The 23,537-nt window shown below is 39.6% G+C and overlaps 1 protein-coding gene across 14 annotated transcripts in view; it reads left to right on the top strand.

The window, feature by feature from the left end:
* Nucleotides 1–23,537, top strand: part of Utrn (utrophin) — a 487,702-nt gene that overhangs the window by 232,318 nt on the left and 231,847 nt on the right. For 13 of the 14 annotated variants that reach the window (XM_006512710.4, XM_011243167.3, XM_030245066.1 and 10 more), the window contains 3 exons: nt 770–975; nt 3,473–3,627; nt 16,191–16,380. In XM_006512710.4, the coding sequence (XP_006512773.1) occupies nt 770–975; nt 3,473–3,627; nt 16,191–16,380 (551 nt within the window). Of the gene's footprint in view, nt 1–769; nt 976–3,472; nt 3,628–16,190; nt 16,381–17,427; nt 23,081–23,537 lie in introns of those variants that run through there. The other variant, XM_006512715.4, reaches the window with a different exon arrangement.

Below are 23,537 nucleotides of genomic sequence, written 5' to 3'. Positions count from 1 at the left end.
GTCATTGTCAAACCAGGTTCTGTGAAATACAGGAACTAGGGAATTGTTTTCTATCTATCTATCTATCTATCTATCTATCTATGGAATTGTTTTCTATCTATCTATCTATCCATCCATCCAGTAGATATTTTTGTTATTACATGACTAGTGTATTTAACATAAGCCGTATTCAAGTTTTTGCTGTTCAGGAACAATTTTAGAAATATGTGTGGTGAGGTAGCCCAGTCCTGGATGTCAGCCAAGCTACTTGGGATACCACATCAGGGGAGCTGCAAGTTCCAGGCTAGTCTGGGGAACAGAGGAAGGACTAACTTACATAAATAAAGCAATTTAGAAGAGCAATGTATGTAGTTCAGGGGTAAAGTGGTTACTTGATATGTGAAATGTCCTGGATTTGAGCCCAGCACTGAAGGAAGAAAAATTGGTGAGCTGAGCACTGTAGAATAATCTCAGCACTCAGGAAGCTGAGCCAATAGAATTGGCTACATATACCTATAATGGTGTGATGTGTAATGTATTTTTTTACACAGTGTACATATTTGCGAGCCATCTCTCCAACCCCTGTACATATTATATAGCATTACTTACTATAATAATACATTATACTATGTACATAATGTTGTGGCAGGTGAGCATAGAGTTCCTTTAAGATATGTTTATCGTCTTCCACTCTTTCTGTTTCTAGATCTATTTATAGCATATTTGGAACCAGGTCTTTTCCTTCTGTGGTGGTCACTTTAACAGGTTTCTTTTTACTCCCACTCCCCAGTGGAAAAGCTGAAGACCCAGTGGGAGAGTACTCAGCATGGTGTGGAGCTGCGGCGGCAGCAGCTGGAGGACATGGTTGTGGACAGCCTGCAGTGGGACGACCACAGGGAAGAGACTGAAGAGCTCATGAGAAAATACGAGGCTCGCTTCTACATGCTGCAGCAGGCCCGCCGGGACCCACTTAGCAAACAAGTTTCTGATAATCAAGTAAGGCAAATTGGCTAGTTTTTTGATGCAGTCATTTGATAGATTTACTTGTTTTATATTGATAACTATAATTAGGGGCTCTCACGTTTTCCCAAGTTCTTAGACATACATGTTGAGATTTATGGGAATTTAATCACAGGGTTCTTGTTATTTTGGGAAGATGTCTAAAGACACAATGAGCAGGAACGTGCACTTGTGTGAGTAGAGCCATAGTTAGCGTCTACAAGGCAATCCTCATTTGTTGACCCTTTTTCTGTCTAGGGAGATTCTTTTCTTTTTTTTTTTTTTTTTTGGTGTTTTTGAGACAGGGTTTCTCTGTGTAGTCCTGGCTGTCCTGGAACTCACTTTGTCGACCAGGTTGGCCTCGAACTCAGAAATCCGCCTGCCTCTGCCTCCCGAGTGCTGGGATTAAAGGCGTGCGCCACCACGCCCGGCTGAGATTATTTTAATGTATAAAATTTTTCTAGACTTCCATTTGAGTACTTCTGTAGTGTGCAAGCTAAGTCGTACCTCAGTGTCATTCTCTATTCTATGTTTATCAGTAGCAACAGCTTTCATGACCAATTTCATAATAGTGGTGAGAATATTGAACACTCAGTGTTTAAAGTGTGTTATTTAAAAATTACTTCTGTAGTCACAGAAATTTTCTTGTGCTGGACATGTGGTTACATACTTTGTATTTGCCCTTGTGATTGCCTGAGATGAAAATGTACTTTTAGGAAGAATGTAGTAATCTAGAACAATGTGGGAAGAAAACTGAGAACCTGCAAATAATGCCTTAAATCTCTGCACACGAGGGCTTCTCGTGGCTATCATCTCATGGGTATCATTTAAAATCCACCTGGCCACGTCTGTTAGTTCCTGAATTGTCCCATGTGTTTATGACGCTTGTCGATGGCCCCGAAGTAAGAGTGAAGCTTTTGTACACATGACTAGAAAAACCTGATCAGCAATGTTCACCAGTGCTTCCATCTTCATACCCAGAATGCACTTGGCCTTCCCATCTGTAGCATCCATGTCTACAGATTTTAAAATGAACACATGGATTTTCTGTTAGCTTGCCATTATCCCGTGACCACACAGTAGGACAACTAATTATGAGTATTGATGTCATTTTAAGCCAGTTCTTCCCAGCCTTCCTCGTGCTGTGATCCTTTAGCCCAGCTCCTTATGTTATGGTGACCCCCAACAATTTAATTATTGTTCTTGCTACTTCATAACTGAAACTTTGCTACTGTTATGAACAGTAATGTAAATACCCGATATACAGGATATTTGATATGTGACCCTGGTGAGAAGATAGTTTGACTTCTGAGGGGTCGCGACCCACAGGTTGAGAACCACTGTTTTAAGCACTGCAAGTAACCCACAGGAGACTTAAAGTGCACTGGAGGGCGTGCACGTCTTATTGTGCAAACACTATGCCATTTTCTCTAGGGGATGTGTGTGAATTTGGTATCTGTGGAATGGAAAGGTTTGGGAGCAGTCTTTCACAAGTACTAGACACAGATTCTCTGCTGCTCTAATGAACAGTGTGTATGTTCTTTCTGAAGCCTTAAGGTGGATTTTTCTTTCACAATTGCTACAAAAACATTACAGATACAAGTGACACAAGTGTCCTTCTTGATTGACACACACACACACACACACACACACACACACACACACACCCCGCTTAACCTCCCTGGGTTGAGAACCTGTGAAGGGGATTGTGCCTGTGATACACTGAGCATCTGTGTAGATAGAATGCTGAACAAATCTTCATTGGCTGCCTGATCCATTCCAGCTGTTATCTTTGCAAACACTCAGACTGATTCGGAGTTAAAGGGCAGAGGGTTTCCACCAGGGTAATCTTCCGACGTGTCTCTAAATGTATACACAAGAACTCAGTTTATGTTGATATGATTCATGTTCTGTGAGAATTAGCTACACAGCAAAAAGAATGACAAGGGCATTCCAGGAATACGAGGGTTTGAGGAGGCCAGAAATCTCAATGGGTAATATTTTACTCTCACCTACTAGGCACCTGATTCCTCAGGCATGTTCTCTTTTAAACAAGTATTTTTATTATATTTTAAAGCATGTGTATATGTGTGTCATGCAAGAGTGCAGGTGGCTATAGAGGTCAGAAGAGGGTGTCCACCTCCCGAAACTGCCTGGGACTTCAGACTACCATGGTGGAAAAGCTCTCTTTTTGCTATTTCTAGAATTACTCTGGTTTGATTGTTCTGATTTAAACTTGAGAGTTTGTCCTCTTGCTTCCTTCTTATGATTTCTGTGTCTAAAATGTGCTAAATCTTTTCAGGACTATGAGAGTTGGGTAGTCCTAGTTACTGAGTAGCCATGGGTAGGTAGTTTTAGTTATTGAGTGGCCATGGGTAGGTAGTAGTAGTTATTGAGTGACCATGGGTGGGTAGTACTAGTTATTGAGTAACCAGGGGTGGTAGTAATAGTTACTGAGTGACCAGTTCTAACTGTGTTTCAATTTACACCTTAGCTATTGCTTCAAGAGCTGGGGTCTGGCGATGGTGTCATCATGGCGTTTGATAATGTCCTGCAGAAACTTCTGGAAGAATACAGTGGCGATGACACAAGGAATGTGGAAGAAACCACGGAGTACTTGAAAACATCATGGGTCAATCTCAAACAAAGGTAAGCCTGGGTGGGGACATGTGCATCTCCTTCCCGAGCATCCAATTTCCTTCGCTTTCCCATGGAAACAAGCTAAATAGGCAAATATTAGAAGTGTATCTTATTATTTTTCTCTACTTTTAAATTCTGATGAAAAAATTCATGTCAGTATATTTTGTGCAGAGTGTGTATTTTTATATCTTCTTGAAGTTTTAACACTGTATTTTTAAAAATAAACCTTGCTAGTATTATTTTAAGTTTTCTTATTTTTTTCCCTATGCCTCTTTGTATTATTTAGAATACATTTTGTAGTTCTCTGAGAGCACAGATAGTTGTAACTACATCAGGCTAATATTAGTACTAATTGTTACTGTGATAGCGTATGATATTTGGGTGGGATACTCTCAAATGAGGACCAGACACTGTGGATCTACCACCTGACCTCAGAAATCATCTATGTGCCGAGTTTTGGCTAATTCATTATCTTTTCTTTCCATCATTGTCTTATCATTATGTATGGAAAAACCTGGAACAACATATGTGTTTCAGAGAGGGTTTCACTCACTTAATCTTGCAGGGATCGAGAAAGCATGGGCAGCAGTTAGCATTTTTCCAGATTCCATGTATGTCCATCATCAGTTAAAATATTTATATAGCTTACTGTTAGTGCCCATATGTAAGTGAAATTATGGCTTCTTTTTTATGCTAAGTGCAATTTCTTGAAAATTATTTTAATACCAAAACATATTTATTTTGTAATGGATAAAATTGCTACCAGAACATTTTATGTTAAAATAACTCCAAAAATTTAATGGTAACTTAACACAGAGGAATTTTTGCGTATAGATGTGTTTTAAATTGTGTGTGTGCCTGTGTGTGTGTGGGTGTGTGTGCATGTGAACATGTGTACGTGTATACATCTGCACATGAACATGCGTGTGCTCATGCATGAGTGTATCCATGGGTGCTATTGCACTCATATAGAGACCAAAGAATCTCTTGTCGAAGGGAGTTGGTTCTTTTTGTCTACAGGGTGCGAGGCTTGTGAGAATGCACCTTTATGCAGCACACCACTAGGTTGGACCTCTGGAGAGCCTTGTGAGTTAGATTCTTTAACAAGGTTCTGGAACTCCTTGAAGGATGAGAATGTTTACGTGTTAGATGCTTACTCAGGTTCTCCATAGACCCTAACAAATACACAGCTTTGCCAAAAGTTAAAGGTAAATAGCTGCAATCTTGGCAGTTTCAGCAGAATAGCGTTCTTGTATCATGCCATGTTGTTTGTGTAGATCTCATAACTAAGATAGGGAGGGAAATGCATTAAAAACCACAGAGATATATCTTAAAACTGCTTCATCCATTTCCAGAAATTACATGTGTAAGAAACATGGCTTTGGTTTTTTTTTTTTGTAAGCAATTCCAAAAAGTTGAGCACTCGCTGGAATGAACAGTCTGCTTTTTCTTAGCAACATTGAGGCTTTTCTTTGTAAATACTCTAAGACAGTCCATGGCTGCAGTTAAGTTAGACGGACGAGGCAATTAAAGACAAATTATATCCCAAGGAGATCTCTCATTTATCAGCGTTGAGGTAGCCACAGAGCCCCAGTTTTGTCGTAGTGAAAACACGTGCTTCACTTTATTCTGTTTCTGAGTTGTTTTAGTAATGAGAATTCCTATTAATATTCAGACATGATTTAGGTCATATTGTTCTTTATGCGGTTAGGAAAATACAACAAAACCTTGGCTCACAGAATCCTTCCTGAGTGACAGCCACAGCTTCTATATTGAAACTGTGTGTCTTTCAAATCTTTAACTATCCTAAATAGACATCTCTTGGGAATATATAAACCATTCCTTCCTTTCTTAAGCAAGGTGTGAGATTATATTAACCTTCTTTTGTGTTTTTGACATTGTTCTTATAAAGACAGACTTTAGACCAATACTTCTCCACTTTTTAAATTATCTTCCACAGGAAGCTTTTAAAACTCCTTCCACTGAAATTTTAATTAATTAGTAAATGAATTATTCTGGGGGCACAGCAGAGTCTTACTAATGTAGCTGAACTTGCAAAGTAGCTCAGAGTGGGATTAAACTTGGGATCTTCCTGTATAATCTTTGAAGCTTTATTAATAATGGAGTATTCTGTGAGTCTGTTTCCATTCTATGCACTTAAGCTTTTTAGTTAGACAGAAAAAGGAGTGAGTTTTTCTACCACCACTCTGGGGGTAGATCTACTAAGCAACTCCTTTGAGACCACTTGGGCTAGCCTAACACTGTCAAGCTTAGTGACATAGAAAGCAAACGACAATTTCTTAAGACCAAAAGCCGGTAACACTATCCATGCTCTGAATTCTGAAACATGGAAGACAAACTTAATCAGCTGCTGTCTCCTGTGAGTGTCTGCTGTGGTTTTCCAGTGTGGATCTGAGTGACTTCTCACTGTTTCTAACTGTGGTAGGCACTTGACACAGCTCTCCTGTAGTTCGCCCACAGCCTTAAGAGACAGGACGCATCTTCCTCAGCATTGCATTGGTTGTAAATGGAAGCTCAGAGGCAGCAGAGAGTTCCCCAGAGTCACACAGCTCATCAAGCATAGCTGGAATTTGGATTTTTGCCTTTTTGCCTACACAGCCAGGCTCTTACTTCCTTTACCAAGAGTTTAATTTTTCTTCTTTGTTATCAGAATGTCAGCTATTGCTGGTGAATGCTCGCTGTGTGCTCTTGCTTCTCAGATCTGCGGTTCTATTTACTGGTGCTTCTCTGTACTGTGTATGGAGAACAGATCAGATTAAAGATACGGGAGCTTCCGTGAATAATAGAATAGAGCAAGCTCTAGCACATGGCCACTGTGCCAACTCTGATGGCCCCCGCCAGGCCTTTATCATCACTTCCTCTTACTTCACATCATCTCTGAATATACTCTGAATATACATCATTGTCAGCAGAATTGTGCACAGGTGAAGGGGTATCACACTTGCATACACAGTAATGTTGTTAGTGGCTGTGATTCATAAAGTTTAATATGAGCTTTCAGGGGAGATGTTTGGTATGAATTGAAATTGACCATTCATAGTTAAAGGTCCTCATTCCCTTATCTACAGTGTATAAGCCCCAAGCAGCCCTGATAACAGACAGCTGCCCTTTAATGTGAGTGCCTTAATTATAGTCTTTATGCAGTGGGAATGACTTCCTCCTAGCAGCACGAGTATTAGTCTGCTTGATTGCTTCCCTAAACCTTCTGGAAGATGATCTGTAATATAGAGAAATGTATAGAAATTCTTAGATCTTTGCTTTCCTTTTTTAATGCCAGTTAGATAATTACTTACTGCAAATTTTGATAGTCAAGATATGTGTGCACAAGTTGAATATTCTTTATCTGAAATGCTTGGGACAAGAAGTGGTTTGGACTTGCAGATATTTACAGGCACATGATGAAAGATATAGAAGATGATGCTCAAATCTAAACATGAAATTTATTCTGTTTTCAACATACTGTGTAAGTTGGGAAATTGTAGCATGTGTGAAGCCTTGTACCATGCCAGCACTGTAATTAATTAACTAATAAAAAGTCATGTATATTTTAAACATATAACCAGAAGGCAATTTATATAACATGTTTAGTAAATGAAACAGAAATTTCCACCGCAGCATCATGTCAGTACTGAAATCAATTTTAGATTTCAGAGCATTTCAGGTGTCAGGGTTAGTAATACTCAATTTATAGCAAGTTTTGGAGCGTGGATGCCTGATTTGGATGTGAATGGTTGTTTAGTCCTTTATTTTTGCTCTATATAGATAAAATAACACTATATATATATATGTATATATATACACATACACATATACATATACATACATATATAAATAATGTATGCCTGTCTATGAGTATGGATGTATATATGTATGTGTATGTATAGAAATAGAATGATCTGTTCTGAAGGATTATAAAGGAAATCAGATCCCATGACTATATGCTATGGTTTCTCACAAGTCACTAATTAACTATGGACTTTCTCTTGTCCTATCACCACACATGCCTATTATAAGGAAGGCACTTCCAGGATGGTAGAGGTAGAGCAAGTCCAGTGTGAACCTTGAGCAAGTTATTTCATCTCGCTGGGTCTCAGCTTTTCCTTTAAAGCGGAGGGCATGGCTGATGGGTAGGCCTACTGTGAGATCAAAAGTCATATATAAACGTTCTTGGTTCCTGGTCTGTGCTCCACAAAAGTGCACCCAAATTAACATCATCGCTGTCATGTCTTCCACGGGACTGATATGCAGACTTGTTTGTCATTCTGAATGGTTTCTACTGATCCTGATGGTAAAGTGTTGGATTATCTGCTTTAATGAATGCATTAGAGTTGCACTCAGTCTTTATTAGTAGATGAAACTTCTTTTAAAAAAATCCAATTATCTTACTTAGTGAAATCACCACACTTGCTTAATCCATGTTGTATTCAAGTGTCTTGTGCTAAAGCACAGATCTAGCCATCCTGGCAAGAAAAGAATATAAAACTTAAAGGACTATGGTTTGATTGAGTGCCATGCAAACGATTCAAACTGATGAGTGAAATAACTTTATTTTCTTTTTATATAAGACTGTCTTTATTCATTGGTACTCATGGACTGGGTATATTTACATGGACTGACAGAAGTTTTGTGTCCACTGATGACTGAGCCTGAGGACTGGGCGTATAGCTCCATTGTAGATGGCTTGTCTTGAGGTTCAATTCTCAAATCCTGCATAAACAGGGTATAGTAACAATTGCCTGTAATCTCAGCACTCAAGAGATGTGGGCAGTGGGATCAGGAGTTCAAGGACATCCTCCGTGGCACCAGGAGTTTGGGGCAGCCTGGGACCTAGGAGACTCTGAAATAAATGGACTGAATTTGGTAGTTCCTGGACCGTAGTAGTTTTCACAGTGAATTTTGTCGCGTGTCTCCAAGCTTCCGTTTTGTTTTCCTTTCTCTGTCGTGTTTGCTTATTGTCTCTGTAGATTAAGCAAAAAGCGTATATTCTTCAGCATGGGCCCCTTTTCAATACCTTTTCAATACAAAAAGGTATTGGCTCAAAACCTTTTAAGAGTGGCCAATGAAAGACATCATATCAGGATTACCGCTTTTGCCTACCCTTTGGCCAGGCTCAACCACTGAGCTCATAAAATTAGCGACTGTCATGCTCAGTCAATGGACTTTGATGGGAAGTGCAGTTAGCTTTTTCCTTCTTGCTGATTTACTATTATGAGAGCCAGAGGTTTGCATCAGTCAGCTGGACTTTCCTCTTGGAAGGCAATTTCTTTCCTCAATAGTCACCTTTGGTTTTCAGTCTGTTTCTTTTGTTTACGCTGTTCACATTGAGAGAAGTATAAAAGTTATACTCTTCTACATTGTTCTGTTCTGCTATTTAATAGTCCATGTATTGTTTTTCTGCCCTTAATAAAGCACAGCCATCATGACATACTATTTGTATGGTGTATGGAGAGAAGATTCCTGTGTTCAGTTTGTGCCAGGCCCCTACATGCAGACATTTTTCTCAGTTTTGCATCAAATAATATAGAGGGTTAGTGGGCACAGTCTTTGTCTTTTCTTTCATTTGTTTTGTTTTTATTCCATCAGTGAATTAATCATTTAATTAATGAACTATTCACTAGTCTCCATCTGTCCAGGCCCCAAGAGAGTACAGAAGAACCAACCATAAACATACGTGTTCCTTCCACCAGAAAGCTCACATTCTATTAAGAGAAATAGTAGAATGCAAACATGGTATGGAAGAAGTTGGGATAAAGATTAACATAATTGTAGGCGGTTGTTTGGAACTTGTAAATGAAGTTGGCAGTGTAATGTAAGAACGGGACTTTAAAATGGTAGAAAGCAAAACCCAGTGGTCAGATGTGAACTTTATGAAGCACAGGCGTCTCGGCATGAGCGCGATGGGAGGCTAGTGCGTGATAAGTCTGGGAGCGACACTGCGTTGGTTCCAACTTAATCTCTGTACATCATGCTTTGAGAGTTGTTCACTGGGCTAAAAAGAACAGTTGGGAAGAGCAGAAAGGACACAATTGCTTTTGAAATGAAGACATTGTTGGCTATTGTGATGCAGCCATGGATACTGTAGTCTTCGGATCTGCCTTGGATGTTGGCATGCTTTGGTGGTTTAGCTGTATGGTGTGATAGGGTGGAAATATTAAAAGATAGAATCTTATGAAAGACACTGAACTGAGAGACACTGTAGCTTTGTGGGGAAAAACAATCTAGAGGCGAGAAAGTGCAGACGATTTATAGAAATAATTTCAGAGAACTTTGCTGTGAGGAGGGGACAGCCAGATTAGACAGGAATGGGGGTGGGGTGGGGGTGGAAATTGAAAACATAGTACTTTTGGGCTTAAGAATTCCAGTTTCAGTGAAGCCCAGATGAGGCCTTGGCCTGAGGAGACTAAGGTCCAAGTCTGGCTGATTGTATAGCAGGAGCTCTGGGACTTGGTTGAAGATGCCTTTGGAACGTGGACCGGTGCATGTCGGGAAGGGTATGGAATGATAAAATATTGATTGATAAAGTGAAGAGCAAATGTGAGTAGTGATCTAGTTTAAATAAATAATTAAAAAAGATCTAGCGAGAACGCAGCCTCTTATGGAAATGTCTGGGTGGTCTGTTGTTGTTTTTTTAACTGGCAATGGCAGCCCCACAGGGAAGTAGGTGCTCTGCTGTGTTCTACACAACCTTGCATCATGAGCTGGGGCCAGAGCTCTCCTCTTTAACTTTTAAGTGCTCTGGCATCAGTGCCTTAGCACACAGACCCCTTAAGACCTGTGGGGTGAATTTTTAAGTGGCTTGGGAAAGGCGCAATCTCTATGTAGCAAGGACTGCTACAGTTCCCCAGGCCTCTCTGTGCACACTGAAAGGCTTTCCCCACAGTATGTGTTGGTATCTATTTCAGATGAACAAAATCTTAGGAAATTACTTCCCTGTAAGTTTCCTACCTTCTACTTAGACTGATTCTGCCATTTTCCATGCTGAAAGAGATAAATACATTTAAATCTTCTGCAGAGATCACCGTTAAAGACGTCAAAATTAGCAACACACAACTGTGGCTTTCCTAAGAACTCGTTTTGCATCTTGTAAAAAAATTTGGGGACAATGTTCTCTTTGACCAATTATAAGCATACACATACTTCATAGAACAGTATATTACATTCTGTAGCCTAAAATACCAAATATTGCCTAACATCTTTAAAATTGCGTTTTCAAAAGCCTGCTTTGTAGGTGGCTATATTTTATGTTACAAAATGGCTATCGGTTTGTTTTATAGACTATCACAGTGAGTTTTATTACAGACATCATGTGAAAGCTAAGACTTCATATTTTAGAAAATCCTGGTTCCCTTTAATATAAACGATCACAAATCTGTCACCCGTGGATGGCCTTACATTTCCTATGTGAAGCTATTTCTATTTTCTTTGTGTCCTATAGTTGGTTATTTCTTTTGTTTGAGGCATAAAAATATTTTAGCTAAAGTACCCTGTGTAGACTTCAAATGTTATATCTTACATGTTTTCAGCCTATTCTTGCTTTTTTTGATTTTATAGGTTTAAAGATTTAGATTTTTAAAAAGTCCCTGCTTTTGTCTTCTGAACTCAGATTTCCTAAAGTTAAAACTTTTATTCCCATTATAATAGGATCCTTTCCATACATACGGTCATCTTTGTCCTTTTGCTTCTTCTACTCCATCCTGGTCTTATTTGAGACCCAGCAAATCAAGCATTGGGTGAAGACCTGAGCTGGACCTACAGAACCATGTTTGTAATAAATGAAAAGCTCCAAACATGATAGTGTGCTCTGGTAGTCCCAGGGCTGTGGGGACAGAGATAGGTAGATCCTTGGGGCTCAGTCACCAGCCAATGTAGCCTATGTGGCCTGCCAGACTGTGTTAGTAAAAGCAGAAGGTATCTCAGGAGTTACATCAGTTTGCCCTTGGCTGTTACACACAAATGCGCATGTGCACACACATATGCACCCTGAGACTCTAGATGAATGTGGGTTCAGTACTAGGCATGGCCACAGGAGCCCTAGGATCAGTGCCTCTCAACCTCTTTGCTCCAGTAACATTTCATGTACAAGTAGAGACACTTAGTGAAGTGGGATTTCAAGCTAGGATGGGAACAACAGTGGAAGAACTCTTCCAGCTGTGCCTATGATATCAGCAATGGCTTACACAGTTTGAAAAGGACCCCTAGAGAGTCTGAAATGGCTCTTCCACTGATCTGCTCCAAGCTCTTCATTCTAAGGCGAGAACTGATATATCAAAGACTTTTACATGGTTCACTCGAAGCCATGTTCCTGGGAAATTGCAGAAGAGGCAAAAATAGGTTCTTTTCTTCTGAAGGTAGCATACAGGGCTATTAAAAATAATTTATTAACCTGCTTGATTGAATATTTGTATATGTGTGTGTGTATATATATATATACATATTATCTATCTATCTATCTATCTATCTATCTATCTATCTATCTATCTATCTATCTATCTATCCACACACACACGTGTGTGTGTGTGTGTGTGTGTGTGTGTGTGTGTGAATAAAATTCAGTATACCACACTAGATTTGGATCTAATTTTAGAAACAAAAAATCAGCTGAGCTGCACTCTGTTAGAAACTTCATATAAATTATATTAACGTCAGAAATCAGAACACAAAGTGACATATATGTGTGGGCTATGATAACTCTTTGTGTGTGTGTGTGTGTGTGTGTGTGTGTAGTTCTAGAAATTAGGTTTGTGCATGTGGTAGGCAAGCATTCTACTACTGAGTCATATACAGACATACATATGTCCTCCACTATAATTCATTATGACATATGTATCATTTAGACTTCTATAAACAGAGTCTAAACTTCAATATTCCTTTTTATAATTAGAAGGTGTATTGTGTATGTATGGTATATGCCTTTGTGTGTATCCTTGCACGTTCATGTGCAGGCCAGAGGAGAGTACCAGAAGTCTCCCTGTATTGCTCTCTGTCTTGTTTCCTCGAGACAGGGACTTTCACTGATCCTTTGATTCTTTTACTTTATCGGAAGTTAGTATTTACCTCTGTGGTTTTTTTTTTTTTAATGCATAAGTTTCTTCGTTCCTATTGCTAATTCCTCTCACATCTTTTCAGTAGCCTGGCAGTGTAATTTTTCACAAAGTCTGCCACGTTAGGGAAGCTGTCACTTCTGCTATCTTTATCTTGAAGGCATCTCTCCTGGTGCCATGCATTCTGTGTGTACCTTCACTCACCATACTGAGTATGTCTATTCTTCTTCTCTCAATGTGTCATCTCTTCTTGGATCTTATGGTTTTGTTCTCCCTTTTGGAGACATTTCATTTGAGTATATCTTTTGTAAGTTTTGTCGAGTTAATACAGAGACCACAGAGCAGTCAAAGTGACAACACACTCTTCTCTCTTTGATCCCCTTTGTCACCACCAAATAGCCTCCTGATGGTTCCTGTTGTCAGGAGTCTTGTTTCTTTGGTTCTGGAATTTTACCCCTTCATGGTGTATATAGTTTGATGTAGTCTATCTCCAGGTTCTTTAGGGAAAAATGGCATTTAGGAACAAATCTCAAAGGCCAGATATCCATCTGGTGAACATCATAGTTCTGCAGTATGGACTCTGAGGAATGTGGAAATATGGAAAACAATTGCTGCCTGTAGGTTGTAGAATAAGTGGACAGATTAAAAAGTCTATATATTATAAAGTGTAGAGTGGAAGCAGATCAGAATCTAAGGACCTTTCTAGAATACACATGATTATTTTTTATATAGAGCAGCTCACTGTCCTTTTATAAACCCAGAGTGAGGAAACTTGAGAAAGAATAGTCTCAAAGAGATGGGTTCTAAACTTTAAAAGATAAGTTTGATCTTGTTAAGTAGAGATAGTAGGAAGGACACTATAATGTAGGTATAAAGTTTTTACACAGTCATACTATCAATAACATTCTAGAAAATCTGAAACATTACTTGGACATGAAGAGAATATGAGAGAAAAGTAGAGGTTAAAGTTGGGGAGAGAAATTGGCAAAAAGTTTTAGAGGACGGAACATTCCGAGTAGGGCAGTGTCTCTGTTAGGGTTCTATTGTTGGGAAGAGACACCATGACCATGCCAACTCTTTTAAAGGAAAGCAGTTAATTGGAGCTAGTTTCCAGATAATGGAGTTTAGTTCATTATCCTGGCAGGAAGCATGGTGGCTTGCAGACAGACATGGTGCTGGAAATGGAGCTAAGAGTTCTACATCTTTTTTTTTTTTCTTTATTAGGTATTTTCTTAATTTACATTTTCCAATGCTATCTCAAAAGTTGCCCATAACCTCCCCCGTCACTTCCCTACCCTCCCACTCCCACTTCTTGGCCCTGGCATTCCCCTGTACTGAGGCATATAAAGTTTGCAAGACCAAGGGGCCTCTCTTCCCAATGATGGCCAACTAGGTCATCTTCTGCTACACATGCAGCTAGAGACATGAGCTCTGGGGGTACTGGTTAGTTCATATTGTTGTTCCTCCTATAGGGTTGCATATCCCTTTAGCTCCTTGGATACTTTCTCTAGCTCCTCCATTGGGGTCCCTGTAATCCATCCAATAGCTGACTGTGAGCATCCACTTCTGTGTTTGCTAGGCCCTGGCTTAGCCTCACAAGAGACAGCTATATCAGGGTCCTTTCAGCAAAATCTTGCTAGTGTATGCAATGGTGTTGATCTGTGGGCAACAAGAGAAAGACCATGTCACCCTGACCATACTTGAGCTTAGAAGACCGCAAAGCCTACTTCCATATTGGCACACTTCCTCCAACAGGGCCACACCTTTTAATAGTGCCACTCGCTGTGGGCCAAGCATTCCCACACATTAGTCTTTGGAAGCCATTCCTATTCAAACTACTACAGGCAGTTCGGGTTTATTTTCTAGACAAATGGGACTAGAGGAATTTTATAGAGTAGCTGCTGCTATGATTATGTCATCTCGGAAGGTCACATTAATTGATTCACTGTTGTCCTTTGTATCTGGCTTCTTTCACTTAGAAGCATGAATTTGAGAGCCCGATCATATCATTGAGTGTAGTTTGTCTCAGTTTCTGAGTCCTATCCCATTGCTTGCATGGAGTGCGCTTTACTCTCCACCTCCTGTTTGGGTTGTTTATGGTCCTGGAGGATAAGTCATCTGCTTTCCCTGTCTTGAGTTTAGTTGCTTTAGAGATTTCCCCCAAATGGAATCTCACAGTATGTGTCCTTTGGAACTTGGACTCCTTCTCTTAGCCTATTTTTGTGGTGTGGGCATGTTAAGTTAGAGTGTTTATCAGGATGGTTTTATTCATTCTGTGGTTGAGTAATTGTTCATGTATTAGCATATAATGGTCCATTGGTTAGTGCTTCCTTCAGATAATGTACAGTGGTGTTTCAGTATTCTGAATCATGAAGCTCTAAACATTTGTGTATGACACTTTGAATGGGCGGGCAGTTCCAGTGTTCTTGGGTCTAGATAGATAGGACTAAAAATATGTGAGTGCCTTTTTTTCAAATTAAGATTTATTTATTTGGTATCTGTGAGTGTATATGTGTGTGCATGCCCCTTCCTGCCTTTATAGAAGCCAGAATAGGAATTGTATCATTGTGCCCTTTGGAGCTGGAATTACAAGAGTCTTTGGACCACTGAGCTTGTTACTTTCTGAGACCCAAACTTCATCCTGGTGATGGTACATCACACACTCTGGGTCACAGGTCCATCCATCTATCTAGCCTAGTATCCATTTAATAAAAATAGTTTGTCTATTTTCTCACTGTGAAACTTGGAGGTATATACAGCTATAAATGTTGGATTTACAGGTATATACCTTGCCTAATTCAGATAACTCTCGGTGCTCTAGTTTTGATGTAGAACTTATGAAACATTCATAAAAGCTTGTTTGTTCAGTGTCTTTCAGATACTATTAAATATTAAGTTGATATTACTAAATATTAATTATTAAGTCAAGTATTATTAAATCACATTATATTTACTTAGATTATTAGCAAAAGCCAAAAGTTATTATTTCCTTTGTGGTGTTGGGGGTTGGGCCCAGGGCCTTGTAAATACTAGGCAAGTGCTTCAACACTGAGCTCTCCATGTTAGCCTGTGTATTGTTTGTTTTTAAGTCTTAAATATTTATTTTGAATTTGCTCTTTTAAATTCAGTGAGTGAAGTATGACTATGTATTAATATCACCTTTGATTGACATCCCTTTTATGGCAGTTCATAGATTTTTGGCATAAATCTATAAGAGATCATGTTAATGCACAAATCTGATATGTAAAATACAGGCATGATTTATTTTATGTTGTGGGTGTGGCTTTGTTAATATTTCTCTGTCTCTGTACTGGTATCTCACAAGTCACTAGACATCCTCTTTAAGGATTATTTTAGACACACAGATGAAAAAAATCACACATTTCCGTTTGATGGCTTAAAGGATGGAGGTTCCTCTGAGGCTGTGTGTTAATTTTGTCTTGGGTGCGTATGATGTATGACATCACCCTGAAAGTCACAGAGCTGTGTCTTCTATGTTGTTTCTTTTAGCATCGCTGATAGACAGAGTGCCTTGGAGGCTGAGCTACAGACAGTGCAGACTTCTCGTAGAGACCTGGAGAACTTTGTCAAGTGGCTTCAGGAAGCAGAAACCACAGCAAATGTGCTGGCCGATGCCTCTCAGCGGGAGAATGCTCTTCAGGACAGTGTCCTGGCCCGGCAGCTCCGACAGCAGATGCTGGTAAGTGTGTGGGAAGCCACAGGCAGCAGTCTCTCCTGAGCCCCTGGGCCACCAGGGAACTGATTACTGTTTCAAAGTGAGGAGGCTGTCTGCACTTTGAGTTATGGAATCCGTGCTGTCCCATGAATAACTAGTTTTTTTTTGGATATGATCTACAGAATACTTAATATACTTAACATTAGGCTGAAGACCACCTTGTTTTATAGAAATAATTGTGTATTTAGAGCTAGAGACTCAGGGCTGCTTGGTTTTCTGCCATTTTAAGCCCTTGTGCCATTAGTGCTATTGAATATTAAATTATAAGGTCATTTCACCTTCATATGAATGGGAAATTATAATTTGTATTATTATATTTATTATAATATATATTTATTATTTATAACAATAACTTGTATTTATACTACACTTAATATAAATACTTGCTGTAGAAATTTCAAATCTTTGTGATTCAGTTATAGCCAGATCTATGAGGCTCAAAGACATTATTTATGTATTTACTTTATAATCATGACTACATATGCAGTCTGAGGTTCAAATCTCATTCTTGAGAAATGTGGTAATATTAAAGCTTTTCTTTAAATAACTTTGTGTGAAATTATATGAAGCATGCCAGAATCTCTCTTTCCATTCCAAGTCATAGCCCTTCTGTGCTCCTGCGTCTTTTTCTCTTATCGTGGGTAAATGCAGTGATCATTTCTTGTCAATTTTAGATAAGCCTTCTCAATTACAACTTTTAAAAAGTTGCTTCATCAGGGGCATCTCCTGTGTGCCACAGCGACACATCACATTTTGTCTGTATGCTGTGACTTATTTACAAACATGTGAATTCATCACTTTGACTACTGTCTTCTGCCATTGTGGTGAACATGCGTTTTGTTATCATTGAGTGTATGTATTTTACCTACCTTAGTTGCTCACATAGTTCTTTAAGCATAGGGATGCTATTCTTGTTGTTTACATGATGTTTCAGGATCAAGTCCCAAGTAAATGCACTTGATTCTAACTTCTGCAGTTGAAATTTAGTACTGTTAACCAATTTTTAATCCATTCTTAAGAATGCTTTTCTCTTGAAATATCTAAAAGACCATATTATAAAATATCAGCAAATTGGATTAAAGGTCTAGAGGCTTTTTTGGAACTATTACTCTTAAATTTTCTAAGTTAAAAATAATTATTATTAATGTGTTAAAAGGAGTGTTGTTGCTGTACCTTCTACAAGAGAACACACACACACACACGTGCATGTGCACAAACACATGCATACACACTTGTACACACATGTGCACACACTGGCACACATGCATGCAAACATGCCCACACACTTATACATGTGTATGCACATGTGCACACTCACAGAAAATTTAAAAAACTTTTAAAACAAGTTTGTTTAATTTGGAATAGGCTTATTTATAATCCATCCTTATGTGTGAAGACTCTTACAGTCTCATAGTGAAATTAAGGAGAGTTAGGGCCTGGGAAGAGTGGCTTAGTAGGCAATGTTTTTGCCACAGAAGCATAAAGACCTGAGTTTGAATTCTTTGTACTGTCAAAGGTTTAGTGTGGGGGTTGCCTGATGATTTTGCTGTGGGTCTTCTATCTCAAGCTGTGGGTAGGAGGGTGGAGACAGGCAATTTCAGGGTCTCAATGGCCAGGCAGTCTTCCCTAAACTGTGTGTGAGCTCCAGGTTGACTGAGAAATCAGGTCTAAAACAATGGAGAGGAGAGTGATTGAGGAAGACATCTGAGGTCAGCCTTCACAGTCCAAGGGCACCCACATATACACACGTGCACATATGGACCCCAGCCAACACAAAGAAATGGTAGAAAAGAAAGAAAAACAAATACCAGAGAAAATGTCTGTTGGCTTGCTCATTTCTTATGCATTGCACACTGTTCTTGTGACTTGGTGATGAGTGTGTCCAGGCAAGTATCAAAGTTAAAGGTGCTCTTTCCCGTCACTCTCTCGACCCTCAGAATGACTGTTAATGTGAATTGCTAAAATATTTCGAGAAAGTCCTCATTTCAGGAGGCTGCAGTGGGCATTCAGTGTGTGTAAACGCTAAACCATATTAGTTTTGTGATTTAAACAACTATAAATTTGATCTACACATGCTTGCAGATATTTAATTTATAGTGGTGTTAATTTCAATGCTGTTTAGACTGTGCCCCCCAGTAAGCAGTAACTTGTGGGAAGGAAGGAAGGTTCCACATGAACCCTGCTAATATCTGGCCTGAGCAGCACACAGGCCCATTGGAGAGTCTAGTGGTGTTTTCTCACACATTTTCTCTTAGGATATATTCTTACCAGAGCTCCAGCTCCTCTCCATTTTTAATGAATATTCAAGCTATGGGAAAAATAAATTTAAATAGAAATGGTGGGAATCTTTTAAATAAAAATAACTAAGCTGGGGATTACTTGTCTTATGGCAAACATTGACAGCCCAAGGAGGCTGTTGGCTAATGGATGGAGAGAAAATGTGTACGGTAATTGCTTCTCAAAAATAATCTGATGTTGCTAACATAGTCTGTTTGGGCTCATACGAAGGCAGGCCTTTGCTAACAGCTGAGTCAGATATCTGTTTATCTGAAGACAAACGTGGAATGTGTCCAGGATGCCTCACAGTATGGTGATCTCTGTGGCTTCCACCTTCTGCTCTTCTAGATTGGATACTCTTAGTTTATAGCCCTCCCATTGTTTGACTAAAACAAAAAAATTAATCCAATGACTTTGTTTCTGGCACTGTATAGATAGATGGTTGTTAGATATGTAGTGGCACTGGCTGAGCATTTCTGAGATAAAGGAATTTAAATTTTCCCATGGGTTTGTAGTTTATTTCTCGTTTGTGTGCATGATTTCAAATGGAAACGTGTTCAGAAATGGAAAGGTATGTGAGGAAATCAGAAAAGACCTGAAATCATGAAATAAATTTACTGGTGTTGAGCTGCTGCTGGTGGTGGTGAGCCAGCCATCTGAGATTTCTGTGTAAGGTGTGGTGTTTACTTCATTGTACTCTTGTTGCATGATCAGGAGATGGATGGATCTATTCTGATAGCCATTATCTATCTATTTATCTATCTATTTATCCATCTGTCATCTATCTATCTATTCATCCATCTGTCATCTATCTATCTATGCATCCATCTATTATCTATCTATCCATCTATCACCTATCTATCTATACATCCATCTATCATCTATCTATCTATCCATCCATCATCCATCAATGCATCCATCTATTCATTCATCAATGCATCCATTCATCTATCATCTATCTATCTATCTATCTATCCGTCCATCTGTATCTATTTGTCCTGAGATGACATGTTCACTGTTTGTATTTGATTAGCATTTTGTGCCAACCAGATATAAAGCCCCACAGAGGTATTTCATGGAGATACAGTTTATACCGTGTTCAGTTTAAAGATGATTCTGAATATATTTTAATAAAGAAGGGCTTGGAAGCACAATGGTGGTTGAAGCCTTTCTGGACCATTTCTTTTATGGACATTTGGTCATTTGGACTCTTGTATTTATGTTTTGGTTTTTCTTCTAGGCAGAGGACTTTCAGTAAGAGAAAATTTGATTTTGATGACTTGCTGGAGAGAGATGCTCCTTGAGAGCTGAACTGTACATGGCAGGGTGGTGGTGGTGGTGGTGGTGGTGTGTACCTGGCAGTATAATGTATATTTAATCTGCTGCTGGTGGGAGATGTCATAAAGGGGATTAGGCCAGAGAGTGAGGTATTATAGCCTCCAAGTTACAGGAATCTAGCTGACGACTCTGTGAGGAATGGATTTGTCCTCAGTGACAGAGACAGTAAGGGTACCTGCTAGGTTCATTTGTGCTAGATGTGATAGTAGCTAGAAGTACAGCCCTGCAGGAGTTGAAGGCCTTGGGAGGAGGTGAACATGAGATGTGTGTGGTAATCCAATGTAGTTGGTATCATAGGAGAAGAAGGTAACAGGAGAGACTTGTTTGGACTTGAAGGGATGGCACGTTCTTCTATTTTGATTAAAGCAGAATAAAGTGTTAAGAGTAGCCTCCCGTAGAAGGTGCCAAATTTGGCTCTTTTATTTTAAGAAGAAACTGTTGTTGATTTAAAAACTCAATTTATTAATTGACGCATTTGTCTTAATTTTCATTGCCACAGTCTAGGGCATTCATTATTTTAATTACATTTAGTTGTAAGCTCTATTTATTGCAGTATCAACTACTGAGAAGTGTTAGTTCTTTTCCGGATAAGCTTCGGAGTCCCTATGGCCTTTGCGGAGTGGATGTGAGAATGTGCTGGATTTGATCCGAAAGTCTTTGTCTTTCACAGTCTTCCGCTTGTCCTGCCCTGTGCTTGCTGCTAGCTACGTGTTCTACTTCTATTGTAGGAGACAGAAGATCGTTCAGTTCTACCACTGCACCCAACTTGTGGGGTGAACCCCCGTTTCACTTGCTGGCTCTGGAACAGGAATTATACAAGTTAAGCATCCCCAACTTAAAAAAAAAAAAAGCAAAAACCAAAAAACCAAAAAGCTGAAACCAAGATACTCTAAACTCTGTAAGTTGTTAAATGCTAACATGATGTCCTACATGTTCTATACCGTGACAGTTTCTTCCATGCATAGAATCACTAATAATGCTATAAAAACCATCCTCAGGGTTGTGCTTAAGGTCTGTGTGAAACACAATTGACTTATCTGTAGGCTTGGGTCCCACCCCTGGAATACCTCAGTGTATTTATGCAACTATTTTATTCCATGATGGGGAAAAAAACAAAAACTAAAAAACCAAAAAACCAAAAAAAACCAAAACCAAAACAAAACCAAAAAAAAACCCCAAAAAACAAAAAACAAACAACAAACAAAAACAACCAAATCCTGAAGCTTCAAGCACTCCTGGGCTCAAGCCTTTCATGTGAACGATGCTCAACTTGTAAGTTCATATTTTTTATATCTAGTCATCTATCTGTTATTTACATACTGCCCTGTCTATGTACATTCTATAATTCAGTTTTTTGTACACTCAAAGATGTACAGCCATAGCTGCGGTCGACATAGAACAAACACGCACCCCCCAGAAGTCCACTTCCCTTTAGGATCAGTTCCCGTTCTCAACCCTTCAGACCCTGACCTTGTTTTATCACTAACTAATCTGTATTCCTATCTAACTAAGAACAAGCACTTTCCATTATGTTAATGGAATGTCTCTGGCTTTGGCAGCCTCACCAGGAGGAGGCAGTATAGGTTCTCAATAAGGAGCTGATGGCAAATTATACATACACAGGCTGAAGTTTGATGAACCAGCTCTATTTGACCCAATCTAAGACCTTAAATCACACGAGTGTGAAGGACTGAGGAGACAGAGGAAGCAAAAAGAAGTTCCTGAAAATGTCATTTTCCTGACCATAGCATCACAGAGAGGTGAATGAGCAGTGTTCCCTGGGCAATTAGGATAGGCCGGACCTTGATAATGAGAAACATATGGGCTTAGTTTCAGGCTGTGCCCTTTTGCCCAGCCACTTAATCATCCTGGGATACTCTGGTCCTCTAAGATATTGTGCCCAAATTGGTTATCATAGTGCAAAACGTCTCTCAGACATGTATGTATACATGCACATAATACACACACACACACACACACACACACACACACACACACACACACACACACCCTTCATATGATGTACAATTGTTCTCTTGGATTTCCTATATGTGAAATTAAAACAGCTTCAGGACAAACAGAAAGATTACGAAGATGCTGTCTAAGAGGGAGATGGAGGGTGATGCTCTACAGTCATTTGCAGGCTTCTTGTTATTAACTTGGCTGTTTACTTAAGGGGTCCTATTTGATTTCTGGCCTGATTTGCTCCTGTGCAGGGACCTGGAAGCCTATCTTTTGGCTCTGCCTTTGGAGCCGAGGTAAACCTTCATCCCTCCGTAAATATGTTCAGTTTTGTTTTGGATGATGCAATGCCCAGACTGGCTTAAGGTGATTTATTAGCACAGAGTGGGCTTCAGTCTGTCCTTCCAGACAAATCCCTTAGTGCTCCTCAGTGTTTCTACTCATTCCACAAGCACAGCGGGAGCCGCGTTCCACTGGGAGTGCTCGCATCTCTCTGTAAAGCCTCATGTTCCCTGCCACCCGGTCTCCTCATGTAAACTCAGCTACCAGGCATGCACCGTGGCCGTGATGGGGTTCACTCTCTGTCCCCAGGGGAAGTCGCCTTTGTATCTTTAGCTTTAGTGCTTCACTTAATATCCTCTCGTCTCCGGAGCGCTCTCCTTCCCTGCAGCCAGCAGTGCTTGGCCACGCTGCAACTTGCTTCATTTCTGGCCACGCCAGGCTGAGCAGGTCCTGGCTGTGAGCATCTGCTGGGGGCTGTCTGGGTGGCGTTCTTCAGTGTTTTTGTCAAATCAAGAAGTTGATGGACTCCCAGCCTCCTTTTCTCTAGAACCTTAAACCCCCCTTTATCTTTCAAATGCATGTCTGGAAACGAGCATGCTCAGAGAACTGGCAAATCATTGTCCAGTGACCGGGAGGAAATGATCGCTGCTCTTCATTTATAATGCAAATTCTGAGGACTCTTCAGAAGTGTGGTAAACTTAAAATGATGGCGGTGGTGAGAACGTCTCTGCAGAAAGTTGTGGTTTTGTTACATCGTTTACAAAGGATGGCAGTTTCCTCTCCGCGGTACCAGAAGCTCTGCAAGGTAACTGATTGGAAATAGGGAGTGGGTGTCTGAAGAATCCACTGTTGCCTGGCTAGGAAATACTCATCTTTCAGGCTCCTCTGAAGGAAAGGAAAAACTCCCTTTCCAGGCAACTGATTGCAAAAGCTGTTAAAAGAAATCGCTCCATTAAAATTTATTTAAGCCTATGAGACAAGTACTATTTTAGTACATATTTTATTTTACCATCTATAACCTAGTCTTCTGAGATGGGTTGTTTGGAGAAAATATGACAAACTATTTTCATTAAGACCTGTTACCTCTGGGGTACTTTACAATATCTTAATATTTAATGACACATTAATACAATGTTAAGCTCCAGCAAAATCAAGCAGAGAGCTCAGAATGCTCTTTCAACAGATTGCTTACCGTGCTCTTCTTTTTATAGCTGATATTTTCCAATTAAGAAAAGTAATGCCCATTTTAAAAACAAGCTTAG

The sequence above is a fragment of the Mus musculus genome, chromosome 10, assembly GCF_000001635.26.
Source record: "Mus musculus strain C57BL/6J chromosome 10, GRCm38.p6 C57BL/6J".
NCBI classification, from domain to species: Eukaryota; Metazoa; Chordata; class Mammalia; order Rodentia; family Muridae; genus Mus; species Mus musculus.
This window is presented reverse-complemented; position numbering and strand designations above follow the sequence as displayed.